General features: G+C 41.6%; 2 protein-coding genes and 2 long non-coding RNA genes across 4 annotated transcripts in view; 3 read left to right on the top strand and 1 right to left on the bottom strand.

Moving 5' to 3' along the window:
• Window positions 1-3,175: 3,175 nt before the first annotated feature.
• On the bottom strand, window positions 3,176-6,325 carry LOC103513415 (cell division cycle protein 20 homolog). Its single transcript, XM_008478241.2, has 4 exons — window positions 5,343-6,325; window positions 4,352-4,580; window positions 3,800-3,989; window positions 3,176-3,457 (listed from the first exon to the last, which is right to left on the bottom strand). The coding sequence occupies exons 1-4, from the start codon at window positions 5,892-5,894 to the stop codon at window positions 3,193-3,195; spliced, it is 1,236 nt and encodes a 411-aa protein (XP_008476463.1). The 5' UTR covers window positions 5,895-6,325; the 3' UTR covers window positions 3,176-3,192.
• A 1,621-nt stretch (window positions 6,326-7,946) lies between these two features.
• LOC113469139 lies at window positions 7,947-8,455 on the top strand. The gene is made up of 2 exons (XR_003392649.1): window positions 7,947-8,081; window positions 8,336-8,455. It is a non-coding gene; the product is annotated as an uncharacterized LOC113469139 (long non-coding RNA).
• A 33-nt stretch (window positions 8,456-8,488) lies between these two features.
• LOC113469138 lies at window positions 8,489-9,273 on the top strand. Its single transcript, XR_003392648.1, has 2 exons — window positions 8,489-8,763; window positions 9,201-9,273. It is a non-coding gene; the product is annotated as an uncharacterized LOC113469138 (long non-coding RNA).
• A 2,455-nt stretch (window positions 9,274-11,728) lies between these two features.
• LOC103513419 (histone deacetylase 6-like) overlaps window positions 11,729-14,465 on the top strand; it is a gene marked incomplete at its 5' end in the record, with an annotated part of 6,893 nt that continues 4,156 nt past the window's right edge. Inside the window, 4 exons of the mRNA XM_026826615.1 lie at window positions 11,729-11,868; window positions 12,466-12,691; window positions 13,531-13,658; window positions 14,013-14,238. Of these exons, the coding sequence (XP_026682416.1) occupies window positions 11,729-11,868; window positions 12,466-12,691; window positions 13,531-13,658; window positions 14,013-14,238 (720 nt within the window). The remainder of the gene's footprint in view (window positions 11,869-12,465; window positions 12,692-13,530; window positions 13,659-14,012; window positions 14,239-14,465) is intronic.

Consider the following 14,465-nt stretch of genomic DNA (forward strand, 5'->3'; position numbering starts at 1 on the left):
TATTACCTACAGACCTATTGTATTCGTGTTCATACAGACCGGGCTTCGCTTTCATTCTAACTCTTGACGTTCGCTCACGTTGGCGCGCCTCCCTTGTAAGGCCAGCCACTCACTATCAGGCAGTACACCTGACTGATAGTGTGTGTGCTCATCAGGTATCTGGTAGACACCTGATCAGGTCTACCTGATAGAGAGTGGCTGGCCTAAGCGCTAGGCATTGTGCCAGCGTACTCAGCGTAGCCATGGAGACTTGCACGCTTGCCTTGTAAGCGGTTTCGATTCCCACCTGGGGCGATCCTTAATCGTCTGGCTAGACTTACTACGCTTTACCATTGTAATCAAAGGGGAATAACGTGATTTTCACCTGTCGCGAGTTTTGATGAATGAAAAGATACAATTTAATTACAAAATCGTCATTGTTACTCACATAAAGATGAGGTAAACTCTGGAGCTCCCGCATGGTGGAGTCTCCTATCACAGATAATGGATTGTTGTTCAGTTCTAGAGTGGTGAGATGCTTCAGGTACCAGAAGGTGTCCGGACGAAGGTAGGCTATCTCGTTGAATCCCAGGAGCAACTTCTCAATGGTAGAGTCATCGTAGGTACCCTGGGCCTCGTTAAACTTTCCCCGGAAAGTGTTCTTACTGAGGGAATCACCTGAAATGAAACCCGGGATGGATTAGTATATACCCACTTCGATGGGTGGCATATGCCCATAGCTGCTTTGGTGGTGTAGTGGTCAAGACGCTTGTCTGTAATCAGGAGGACGTACGTTCAATTCCAGCTGAGGTATGGAATTTCATCCTCAACATTGTTTGAGAATTTGACCACAGTGATGGTAGTAGCCTACTTCTGTGTTAAAGGGACCCTATTCTAGCAGTATTATGTATAAATAAGTATGTACCCCGCGACGCGAGCCCGGGCGATTAGGAGCAACACCGGGAGAGTTGAAGGTTCGAGGGCCCCTAATGTCCTAAAATTTGGAGCGTTTTGAAACGAGTTTCTCGTCTCGTCGTACATCACTATTTTCAACTAAGATAGCTTATCGCCGGTATCACATGAATTAGTAGTGTTTCCAATATCTCTACAATAACAATACGCGTGGCCAGCCTAGGTAGCTTGGTTGTTAGCGCGTCTGTCTTGTGAGCGCTAGGCCGCGGGTGCGATTCCCGCCTGGTACGGATTTCATCCTGAACGGATAATGTTCGTTCTCGAAATGACTGGCTTTCTCCTATCCTGTTTTCCTTATCTCTTCGCTTTCGGGACGATAAGGCCTTAGCAGTTACAGTTCCCTTTATCAAACCGACACAGACCACATGCGTCTAATGTAGCAGTTGTTTCATTGCTACGAAATAAAAACTATCTTTCGGGATTTTTTTGCACTTATATTCTGTGGTCTGTCTTTTAAAAATGCTTCTTTTTGTGGTTCGTCCAATGGGTTCTTTGATATATTTTCTCTAGTGTTTAGTTTATACATGTTTTCCCCCTCTAAATTTAAGTATTTAAGGAATAAATAAGTAAGTACAATATTAAGCCATCGTATTTTTAAGTAAGGACTTATCACTTGATGATCCGTTTCGCTTTGGGTTATTTGGTTACTATCCGTCTTGGTTGAATAGGTATTTTTGATCTCTGTTTTTGTTCCTTCCAGGGAGAAATGGACATCACTCCAGCGTGCTATGCTCATTTGTTAAACAGCTTGACTGGTTTTGCCCAAGGAAAAGTGGCAGTGATTTTAGAGGTAAGTTTTGCCTTTTTTATTTCCTACGGATGCCAATGCAATGAAGCAGCTGTCCCGTAGTATATCCCAAACAGATAGATGAGAAAAGAGACAGCTTATTTCTAAGTTAGCACAAGTGAACTTAGAATTAAAGTGGCAATATAGGTAAGTTCAGGATGAAACTTTTTTGATTAAATATCCAACTCTGAAGCTTCTGATTGACAAGAGCGTTATTACTGGACCAATCTTGGACTACACCATTGATTATTCTCTTTCTATCCCATAGGGTGGCTACTGTTTGAAGTCATTGGCGGAAGGGGCTGCTCTCACACTGCGAGCTTTGTTAGATGACCCTTGTCCCAACTTTGAAACTCTTGGAACTCCATCAGAAAGGTTTGTCCTATTACATTAAATGTTTTTTTTTTCCTCTCCTTTCTTTCTTTGAAGAAGTTTGATGGAGGGAACTGTAACTCCTAAGGTCTTATCGTTCCGAAATTGAAGAGAGAAGGAAAACAGGATAGGAGAAAGCCAGCCGTTCCGAGAACGAACATTATCCGTTCAGGATAAAATCCGCCCCGGGCGGGAATCGACGGCCTAGCGCTTACAAGGCAGACATGCTACCCTTCAAGCTAACTATGGGCTGGCACTACAGATTTCGCCACACACAATTAGCAGACGCACTACCAACCAAGAACTAGGCTGGCTTGGCGAAATGGAAAAGTTTGTCCAAATACTAAGATGCAAGACTTTTATACGAGTATTGCACCAGAGATGAAATAATGAGATGGAATAGTTCAAAGTTTTAGAATACTCTTCATATATGCTCTGTTATCCTTTTCCAGCATTACAGAGACCATCTTGAACTGCATCTACGAGCATCGGCCCTACTGGAACTGTTACAAGTTCCAAGATATCTCCACAGAGGGCGTCCAGTCTACGCCATTGCATATACCTCGCGCTGAGTTCAAATACGAAGGCAACCCCAAGCAAGAAATATATGCGACGCGAGATTGCTATCCCATTCAGAGTCAGGAGTTCGTCAGACTGTGTGATGAGAGACTAGACAGTTTAATCGCAAGTAAGTCCGTGTGGTTGTAGTAACCAACCTCAATGGTGCAGTTGTTAACACGTTGGACTTTGGATCCAGAGGTTGGTGGTTCGAGTCCAAGTGTCCAAGTCATGTCATAAAATTTATATCTAGGTGTAATAATCGGGGAACGACATTTATGATATTCTTAGCACAGTTAAAAATTCCTTTTAAGTTCGTGTAGATGTTGTTAAATGTTAAAGAACTTGACCACTAGGCTGACTAGACCATTCTCCCTATACTGCTTCTCCAAAGACCGTGTAGGCTATCGCGTGCTGCTGTTTTTCCACGGCCCTACTCCTTAACAGGGCTGTTAAGCTAACGGGCTGTTTGAGGCTGGAAAGAAGGTTGGTGAAATACACCATAAGTCATGTGCTAATGCAATTCATCGGATTGTATTGAACATTGCAAACTCGAGCGAGCTCCCACTGCCGACTTGCCGTGCTTTCCGTTTCTTATCCCGGGGGAAGCAGTTCCATATGCTAATCGTTTCATCTGCGCTGGCAGCCGCCACACAGGTTTGGTCAGGGGACAGCACAGCGCTTAGTATTCGTTCCTGATGGATCTTGAGCTCCTCTATGAGATGTAGCCGAGGGTATTCCCACATTTTCAACGAGCAGTCTTGTTTCCCGTGACTGGTGACGAGCTCCCTGTTGATTGTGTGTAAACATGGCATATAGGTAGGTGCGTTTAGAATAATATCAATTAAAAACAGATGCCCTTCGCACTCAACCTTTGCTATTTCGTTATCAAGGGAAATTTCAGCCTGGTATTCTCCCTGCTTAAAGTCCCCCAGCCAGACTAAGCTGGTCTACTCCCTGTTAAAAGTGTCCCAGCCAGACTACTAATAAAAAAAAAGTTCAAATATTGGAGCTTTATTGTTAATGTAGGTAAACCATTGATTAGTTTTTAGGGCTATTGGTTATTTTGCCTAGTACAGTGAATCCTTTACTCTGCTTATACTGTCAGAATGAGACCGAAAAGTCTCTTACCTGTATTGTTCTGACCATAGAATAGACGTGACTTGTGAGTCTGTCTTGACATGGCACTTCTCCTTCCCGTTCATACTGTTCCATAGTCTTACTGTTTGGTCACATATGCCACCTCCTGTTGCCAGGAGCGTTGGCTCCCATGGACACCACGCTATGGCTTTCACCGCGGACAGGTGACATTGGTTGTTCACTGGAATACAAATTGTTTATCCTGCGTGATTAATCCTGCTTAGTAGGACTGGGATTGATTTTTACCCTCGCAGTCTAGATTTTTGAACATTTCAAACAAACTTTATCTAGGCATAAGCATGATTAGTTTTTCCCCCAAGAGGTCTGAACTGTAACTGCTCAAGCGTTATCGTCCCGAAATCGAAGAGAGAAGAAAGACAGGATAGGAAAAAGCCAGCCGTTCCAAGAACAAACCTTATACGTTCAGGATAAAATTCTCGTCGTCCTTTATTGATGGATTAAGCTCCTTACCACTACACCATGGAGGCAGATGTGCAAAGGATTTTCTGTTTACCTGAGTTCTTAAATCAAGTTATATTTTACCTTGAGGTCTTTTCGCGTCAAGCTGTCGAAAGTCCCATATCTTGACCGTGTTGTTAGACCCGCTGGCGAGGTACCGGCCATTGGGTGACCATTTTAGACCACACACCACATCCCCTTCCCTCGTAATGGCAGTGGGGTAGTCAGAGTGAGTTCTGACGTCGTAGTGAAGGATGTTCCCCCCTATTGTTCCGCAGGAGAGGAGGTTTCCATTCCAACACATGGCGATTACCTGACACGGGAAATAAGATGAAGGAATAGAATATAATATACCTTGTTTATCCTGCTTGAATAGGACTGAAAAGTCCCTTTACCCGAGCCGTCTAAACAGGGTCTTGTTTTAAGGGTTGAATTCTGTTCGACCCACATTAAGATTTTACCCGAGCCGTCTAAACAGAGTCTTATTTTATGGATTGAATTCTGTTCAATGGACATACCTTCTTGTTTGTAAGCTCTTTGGTTGCCTTGGCATATATTTGCGCTAAATCCATGGCACAAAAAAGTATTGGATGACCAGAAAACAATGTACAAGAATATATGCGGTAGTTGTATACCATATATGCTTTGAGAGCCAAAGGGTTGAATAAATGCCTTATTTTCAGAAGCATCGCCAGTTCTATTTTATGGGTTGAATTCTGTTCGACCCACATTAAGATCAAATGGACATACCTTCTTGTTTGTAAGCTCTTTGGTTGCCTTGGCCCTTGCCAAAAGCTTAGGTACATACCTACATATATTTGCGCTAAATCCATGGCACAAAAAAGTAATGGATGACCAGAAAACGATGTACGAGAATATATGCGGTAGTTGTATACCATATATGCTTTGAGAGCCAAAGGGTTGAATAAATGCCTTATTTTCAGAAGCATCGCCAGTTCTGGTGGTGCTCTCACCGGCAAAACACGTCCGATAAAATTAAACAGAAAACCGAACACCCCAGAAACATATTTGATGCTCCGAAAATTCAAGCACAATCCATCCCCTAGTGTCTAACCTGATGCATGTGTGTCCTTAGCTTCTGTATCAACCTTTCTTCCTGTTCATGCCACAGGTCTATATACTCCGTGCATGTATTGGTAACCGCCAGATCAGTCGTGCGCGGTTTCCACGCCACACAACTAATATACGCATTGTCATAGGTGGGATACTCCACCAATAGCTGTGTCTTGTTAGTTTTCGTGTTCCAAGTGTAAACACTAGTGTCTAAAGCGACCGCTAGCGTGTCGTGATATCCCCAGTCTAAACCGGACGTGTAGAAATCATTTATAATGCTCGGGGCTTCCAAGATTCGTTCCGGTTTGGCTTTCACTTTCCGCGGAAGCTTCCCTAACGTTCTCAGGAACTGCGTGGGACTGACGGTCCTTTTCGATTGATTGAGAACCTTTTTCCGGTCAATCTCAAATCCGTGTAGGAGAAACGAAAGATGTCTTCGTTTCTTTTGTTCCCGATAGGAGATGGTCTCATCATTTGCTTGCTGTAGGAGATAGTGACTACACAGGCTGTCGTAGCTGCTTCTGTCTACTACGTATCTGTCTGTGTTAACCATTTTGGAACGGGAGGATTCTCTTTAACACAGTTTAAGGTGTGGTTTTAAAGAGTTAAACAACAGAGAAACGGCCTCAAAACGTTAGGTACCAGTTCAAATAGTTCGAGGCTTCTTCAAAAAACGAAAGTGTTCTTAAAATACGATCTTTTAAAACTTGAACAGGTAAAATGGAGGATTGACAACTTAAAATTAAGCAAAAGGGAACTTAAAATGGAAACAGTTGTTAAAAACATGAACAGGTAAAAAGAATGAAAGCTTAAAACGAACTTAAAATTAAACACGACGTGCTTTTTAAAACATGAGAACGTAAAACGAAGAATTAAAATTGCTGCTAAAAACGAAAGTTGATCATTTGGAGGAAATTCTTAAAAGTTGTAATGAGTTACAAATGGACTGACAATTAGCTTGGCCAGAAGCATCGTCGAATTGGTCACATTACTATGAAAGCTGATGGACAACACACAATACCCTGGTAGATTCCTTGGGCAATATCATATCTAAGGCCGGCCATTATCAGGTGGACCTGACAGATATGCCTGACAGGTCTACTTGTTAGAAACATAATGGGTCAACTCTCAACCCGACATTTTTGGATTGGGGTTCGAAATTCATCAGAAATGATTAGTAGGAAGTAGGAACTCTATCTTCTACTAGCTCTTAAACATATTGTACCTCAAAACTCTATTTTGTCTAATTTAGATCGGGCGTCGCGTCGCTTCACTCCCTGTTGATTGTGTGTAAACATGGCATATAGGTAGGTGCGTTTAGAATAATATCAATTAAAAACAGATGCCCTTCGCACTCAACCTTTGCTATTTCGTTATCAAGGGAAATTTCAGCCTGGTATTCTCCCTGCTTAAAGTCCCCCAGCCAGACTAAGCTGGTCTACTCCCTGTTAAAAGTGTCCCAGCCAGACTACTAATAAAAAAAAAGTTCAAATATTGGAGCTTTATTGTTAATGTAGGTAAACCATTGATTAGTTTTTAGGGCTATTGGTTATTTTGCCTAGTACAGTGAATCCTTTACTCTGCTTATACTGTCAGAATGAGACCGAAAAGTCTCTTACCTGTATTGTTCTGACCATAGAATAGACGTGACTTGTGAGTCTGTCTTGACATGGCACTTCTCCTTCCCGGTCTCTTACCTGTATTGTTCTGACCATAGAATAGACGTGACTTGTGAGTCTGTCTTGACATGGCACTTCTCCTTCCCGTTCATACTGTTCCATAGTCTTACTGTTTGGTCACATATGCCACCTCCTGTAGCCAGGAGCGTTGGCTCCCATGGACACCACGCTATGGCTTTCACCGCGGACAAGTGACATTGGTTGTTCACTGGAATAGAAATTGTTTATCCTATGTGATTAATCCTGCTTAGATAGGACTGGGATTGATTTTTACCCCCGCAGTCTAGATTTTTGAACATTTCAACCAAACTTTATCTAGGCATAAGCATGATTAGTTTTTCCCCCAAGAGGTCTGAACTGTAACTGCTCAAGCGTTATCGTCCCGAAATCGAAGGGCACATCCAGAACAACCAAGCAGAGTATCCAGCATATTTGAGAAACACAAAGAGTTTGGCCTTCTGGACAGGATTCACTTGCTCAAGGTAATTTGGCTTATACTTGGGCTTTACTGGGTATAGTGAGTATCATAGTGGATCAAAAATACTTCCTTATCTTAATTGAAATATGGGTGCACAATGGCACATTGTTTGGTTAGCTCGGGAATAAACGCGATACTTTTATATGCAAGCTAGGGAGTAGTGTTGGAAAGGGGCCTTGAGATATCTTCAAATATCTTCATCCTTAATTACCTACGGTATCTCCCCCGAAGCAGGATTCACTTGCTCAAGGTAAACTCTGGCTTATACTTTGGCTTTACTGGGTATCATAGTGGATCAAAAATACTTCCTTATTTTAATTGAAATATGGGTGCACAATGGCACATTGTTTGGTTAGCTCGGGAATAAACGCGATACTTTTATATGCAAGCTAGGGAGTAGTGAGCGAAGAGAGAAGGGAGACAAGATAGGAGAAACCCACACGTTCCGAGAACAAACCTTATCTGTTTAGGTATTGGGTGGGAATCGAACCGACCTACCGCTTACGAGGCAGGCGCGCCACTCCAAGCTAACCAGGCTGGCGAAAATTATTTTTCAATTTTTCAAGTGAAAATAAGACAAACGGTAAGTAGGACCTATACTTGTTGTCAAATGTCAAAGAACGTGACCACTAGGCCATTTTCCCTATACTTAGCAAGTGTATTTTTCTTTTCCCAATAGCTAATCCTATTCTTGTCCATCTTGGGATAGGACCTATACTTGTTGTTGTCAAATGTCAAGGAACGTGACCACTAGGCCATTTTCCCTATATGTACTTAGCAAGTGTATTTTTCTTTTCCCAATAGCTAATCCTTTTCTTGTCCATCTTGGGATTATAGGTACGATGCGGACGCTACATAGAGGAGCACAGCATGCTCCATGGAGTCAGCACAGAACATCCTCTAGCTCTTAGCTTTGCTGATCTATCTGTATGGTGTTATGTATGTGAAGCCTATGTCGATAATCATGTAAGTAATAAGTCAGCACAGAACATCCTCTAGCTCTTAGCTTTGCTGATCTATCTGTATGGTGTTATGTATGTGAATCCTATGTCGATAATCATGTAAGTAATGAGTTCTGAGTCAGCACAGAACATCCTCTAGCTCTTAGCTTTGCTGATCTATCTGTATGGTGTTATGTATGTGAAGCCTATGTCGATAATCATGTAAGTAATGAGTTCTGAGTCAGCACAGAACATCCTCTAGCTCTTAGCTTTGCTGATCTATCTGTATGGTGTTATGTATGTGAAGCCTATGTCGATAATCATGTAAGTAATGAGTTCTGAGTCAGCACAGAACATCCTCTAGCTCTTAGCTTTGCTGATCTATCTGTGTGGGGTTATGTATGTGAACCCTATGTCGATAATCATGTAAGTCATTGTATCTAATAATTTTTGAGTCTGCTAGAAGTCAGGGATTTGCTAATAATTTCTAAGTCAGCACATAACTCATCATTTTCCTCAAAACGCTGACTGAAACCTGCCAATTTAAATAGATCTTGATCAAATGAATACGAGTACATAGTAATCTTTCATCTACATAGTAGCTACTTTCAACGTATGTTCAATACAAGGGGCCAAAGTTTAATGTACTCATAGAATCCATAGATGGTAAACTGAGGCGTGCCCTTTTCAATATTATTATGTATTATTATTATATTTTTAACTTGTCCAAATTGAAAATTGATTTCCATCTTTTATTTCAGAAATTGTATGATGCCAAAAATGCCGCACACAGAAGCAAATTCGGAGACAGCCTTGTTTGGTCTTATGGACCCCGGCTTAGCCCATAGAATCCATAAACTGAGGTGTGCCCTTTTCAATATTATTATGTATTATTATTCTATTTTTAACTTGTCCAAATTGAAAATTGATTTCCATCTTTGATTTCAGAAATTGTATGATGCCAAAAATGCCGCACACAGAAGCAAATTCGGAGACAGCCTTGTTTGGTCTTATGGACCCCGGCTTAGCTAGTATCTATGTAAACACCATGGTAACTATGGGCGTCTACTGTGGAAAACCTTAGGTAGCTAGTACATACCTAAAGGCCCGTTCTCACTTGTAGTTCGGACAAAAATCGTGTCGTGGGTAGTGGGAACACGCTCATTTAAATTACATTGCCTTACAGAACATTTGGGAGGAAAAAAATCGGATGAAACTCACGACAAGTGGGAACAAGCCTTTTGCTGTGTTTTCCTTTTGGAGACTGAAACGATTTTCCCGAATTTCCGATTGTATAGTACAGGCACTACGACACCAAAATAGGGGAAATGATCTTCAGAAGAGGGGAAATAGTGTCAGTTTCTGAAACTAAAATACGACTCCAGTCGTTAGGTATTACCTACAGACCTACTGTTTTCGTGTTCATACAGACCGGGCTTCGCTTTCATTCTAACTCTTGACGTTCGCTCACGTCCTGGGCACACTTGACAATAATTTTACTCCCAATGTTTTTTCTTTCCTTATCCTATACTTAATAAGGAAAGTAATGTATTTCTGGTATTAGGATCAACCCTTCTGGTATTCATTTACTGTTAACTTTTTTGGGACCAAAATGTCGCATTGGTAAAATTGAGTACCTTTACATATGTATTTATTTATTTTAACCAAGGTAACTGGTAAGACTATCTAACGAGCATTGTTTATTTTTTTATTCACAACTTAATGCCTATTTAGTTGTACATTAGTACACTCCTTCTTATTTAACTTTTTACCCTCTTGTTCGTTGAAATACATACATATATTTGTTTAACCTCCAAAGCTTTTGGTCCTATTTTCAAACATGGTGGTGAATTTTCTGTACATTAACTTTAGGTAACTTGAGCTGATAAAGTCGATGTCCCACGGGTATCGACTTTATCCTGAATAGACAGGGTTCGTTCTCGAAACAACTGGCTTTCTCCTACCCTGTCCTCCTTTTCCCTTTGATTTCGGGACTATACTCGTATACGACCTTGGTAGAGTACCCTGTATCTTCTTCTTATCATACCGTCTCCAAATGAAGGTTGGCGATCATTCTGGCAGTTACTTCTCTTGATCTCAGTTTTCTGTACTCGCCTATCGCTCTCTCCACAAAGTCCGTGTGGACCACGGACCACGTAGCACGCGTTGCACCCTTGCCCAACTTCGATCAGGGTGGTGCCGCCTACTCAACAGCTACATGTCCAGGATAGATGGAGTAACGTCAAACTCATGCCCGAAGTCAAACACCGGGCCCCATCGAGGAGGTCGATGTATGATGCTAATACAACAACAACATCTCGGTTTTCTGAATATTTCCAATGCTGAAACCCCGGGCCAACGCTTTATTACCTCTATCTAACCTCTTGAATTATTTTCATACACAAAAAGCCCACTCAGAGGCTTAGTTGTAGGGGCAAACAGCCGTAAAGGATGGGTTAAGCTTCTGCGAATCTAACCTCTTGGAAAAGAAAGACAAACGAGAAACTACTATAATCAAGTGTTGAGTTTATTATATTGAACCGTGTAGTTACACACGTATGGCACATGATTCCTGGCGTACTTGTAGGACATACAAATCGGGTACTCTTAAAACTAGATGTTACACCTACCTCAGTGGTGTAGTGGTTAGCGCGGTGAACTTCGGATCTGGAGGTTGGTGGTTCGAGTCCACGTCAAGTCATAAAATTTAGCGAAGTGCATTAAGCAGGGAACGACATTTGTGACAAGCATTTATGCTTAACACAATTAAAATTCCTTTAAAAACTAGATGTTACAGTAACCACTCTTGGGAGTCTCCTTCTTCTTTCTAGCCTTTTCCGACTTTAAAAAGTTCGACATATTACTCAATGGTATTATTATAAAATATATTTATCTATTCTATGGCGATACTCCACTTCCCAATGGATCAATAAAGTTAAGTAACATTGTGCGTGGTTGGTATTCGGATGGGTGACCATCTAGGCAATCACTTGCTGCCGACTCCTTCCTGCCTCACTCAGGTTGCGATAGGTTATTGTGAGGCGTTGGGTAGCTTGTCGCCGTACGGTAAAACCGCCATCACTAAAAACCTTAGGTTGGATTTCACCAATATTTTTTCAGCCCTTAAAAGTCCTGTTGAGCTCCTTTTGATTTGTATACATAGACTTAACAGGATGTTAAGCTAACAGCCTGTGAGGGGCTAAAAAGAAGGTCGATGAAACCCACCCTTAGCAGTTAAATATTGACTGCCCGTAGCAAATAAATAACATTGAAATGGTTCCCCCTATGTTTTGTTTGCCAGGTAGTGGATAGTGTATTGAATGGAGAGAGTGCGCATGGTGTGGCTATCATAAGACCTCCTGGACACCACGCAGAACAAGATGAACCCTGTGGCTTCTGTATATTCAACAATGTGTCTGTAGCTGCTAAGTAAGTCCAATGGTCCATATACGCCTATAATAAAACGGTGCTGCACATCAACAGTGTAAGGAAAGGCATTTTAAATTGCGTTAGGCATTACATTACATTGAAATCTTTTCTGACGAAATTCCTGTGTGCGGAGTCCAGTACAATTTTCATGTCCAATGGTCCATATACGTCTATAATAAAACGGTGCTGCACATCAACAGTGTAAGGAAAGGCATTTTAAATTGTGTTAGGCATTACATTACATTGAAATCTTTTCTGACGAAATTCCTGTGTGCGGAGTCCAGTACATATGTAGGACTATTGCACCCTAGGCATACTTAAATGCTTCTCACAAATTTCGTTCCCTAATTATTACTCATAAATAAATTTTATGACTTGACCTAGACTCGAACTACCAACCTACCGTGTAAATAAAGCGTAAAAAATGATCAAAAAAGCATTAAATCATACAGTACAAGAATCCATTGGAAAGACATTTGTGATTATTATTACATATTTTATTTTTAGTTACATAATTAACTACCTAATACCCCCCAACGTGCAACGTTCGATAGAAAAAGTTAGTTCTCGTATATTTACTTTTCCTCCTGTTCACAGGTATGCTCTCGACAATCACGGGCTATCCCGCGTGCTCATTCTAGACTGGGATGTACACCATGGTAATGGCACCCAGGCCATGTTTTACAATGACCCTAGAGTTCTGTACATCTCCGTACATCGGTATGATCATGGGTCGTTCTTTCCTCACTCCAAGGATGCGGGACCTCATAATGTGGGCGAGGGGAAGGGGGAAGGATTCAATGTGAATGTGGCCTGGAATAAGGTGAGTGGAAAATCCTAGTTTCAGTAATGCTGACCACTCACTCTCAAACCGTATGACTGATCTGTGAAACAATCAGAACGTATGTGACGGAAAAAAAAGTTTCAGACCTAAGTCTATCAGACCACTGAGAGACCGCGCTCTGAGGCTTTGTCCGCCACACACGTTCCTACCGTCTGATAGATCTAGGTCTCAGACGGTCTGATAGATCTAGGTCTCAGACGGTCTGATAGATCTAGGTCTCAGACGGTCTGATAGATCTAGGTCTCAGACGGTCTGAGCGTGAGTGTTTGGCATAAGAAAGAGAAGTTTGAATAAGGCCTTGTGTATGGTAATGGTAAGGAAACACGTTAGCAGAGAGTATACTTACTTATGCTAAGGAAGCGCGTTAGCAGAGATTTAGGATAACCTTGTGCCAAAAATGTAGTGAGACTTTTTTAAGGAAAAATTGAATTACTTACAGAATAGGTACAGAATAGGAGGGAGTGCCTCCGAAACATGTCGGCTTTTAACAAATAAACTATTTATTTTTATTTATTTAATATACCTTATTTATACTGTCGGCTAAGACTAAAAAGTCCCATTATGCCAACAGTTTAAAACAGCTATAATAATTCTTTGAAGTTCTGCAAAATATATCTGCCTTTTTGGTTCTCCTTATCAAGAATAGGTACAGTCAAATGGATGACCACTGGGGTTTTCCAGGCCCTACCCAGACTGGGTGACTCTGAGTGAGGTTAAGGTGAGGAGACGGATAGCTCGTCGCCGAATCGAGGGTAAAACCCTCGTACTGAAAATCTTGGCAGTTGCACAGTGTACGTTAAACCTCTTTTGTTTTTCAGAAAGGGATGAGTGATCCAGAATACATCGCTGCGTTTCAGCAAGTTATCCTACCTATGTCCATATACGCCTATAATAAAACGGTGCTGCACATCAACAGTGTAAGGAAAGGCATTTTAAATTGCGTTAGGCATTACATTACATTGAAATCTTTTCTGACGAAATTCCTGTGTGCGGAGTCCAGTATGTAGGCCTATTGCACCCTAGGCATACTTAAATGCTTCTCACAAATTTCGTTCCCTAATTATTACTCATAGATAAATTTTATGACTTGACCTAGACTCGAACTACCAACCTACAGTGTAAATAAAGCGTAAAAAAAAGCATTAAATCATACAGTACAAGAATCCATTGGAAAGACATTTGTGATTATTATTACATATTTTATTTTTAGTTACATAATTAACTACCTAATACCCCCCAACGTGCAACGTTCGATAGAAAAAGTTAGTTCTCGTATATTTACTTTTCCTCCTGTTCACAGGTATGCTCTCGACAATCACGGGCTATCCCGCGTGCTCATTCTAGACTGGGATGTACACCATGGTAATGGCACCCAGGCCATGTTTTACAATGACCCTAGAGTTCTGTACATCTCCGTACATCGGTATGATCATGGGTCGTTCTTTCCTCACTCCAAGGATGCGGGACCTCATAATGTGGGCGAGGGGAAGGGGGAAGGATTCAATGTGAATGTGGCCTGGAATAAGGTGAGTGGAAAATCCTAGTTTCAGTAATGCTGACCACTCACTCTCAAACCGTATGACTGATCTGTGAAACAATCAGAACGTATGTGACGGAAAAAAAAGTTTCAGACCTAAGTCTATCAGACCACTGAGAGACCGCGCTCTGAGGCTTTGTCCGCCACACACGTTCCTACCGTCTGATAGATCTAGGTCTCAGACGGTCTGATAGATCTAGGTCTCAGACGGTCTGA

Source organism: Diaphorina citri, unplaced genomic scaffold, assembly GCF_000475195.1.
Source record: "Diaphorina citri unplaced genomic scaffold, Diaci psyllid genome assembly version 1.1 scaffold968, whole genome shotgun sequence".
In the NCBI taxonomy this organism is placed as follows: domain Eukaryota; kingdom Metazoa; phylum Arthropoda; class Insecta; order Hemiptera; family Psyllidae; genus Diaphorina; species Diaphorina citri.

Coding starts and splice junctions, on each gene's coding strand:
- LOC103513415 (XM_008478241.2), bottom strand. CDS start 5,894: ATGGTTAACACAGACAGATACGTAGTAGACAGAAGCAGCTACGACAGC. Junction 4,581..5,342: donor TAAGGACACACATGCATCAG/GTTAGACACTAG, acceptor TTCCCGTGTCAG/GTAATCGCCATGTGTTGGAA. Junction 3,990..4,351: donor TGACGCGAAAAGACCTCAAG/GTAAAATATAAC, acceptor TTTGTATTCCAG/TGAACAACCAATGTCACCTG.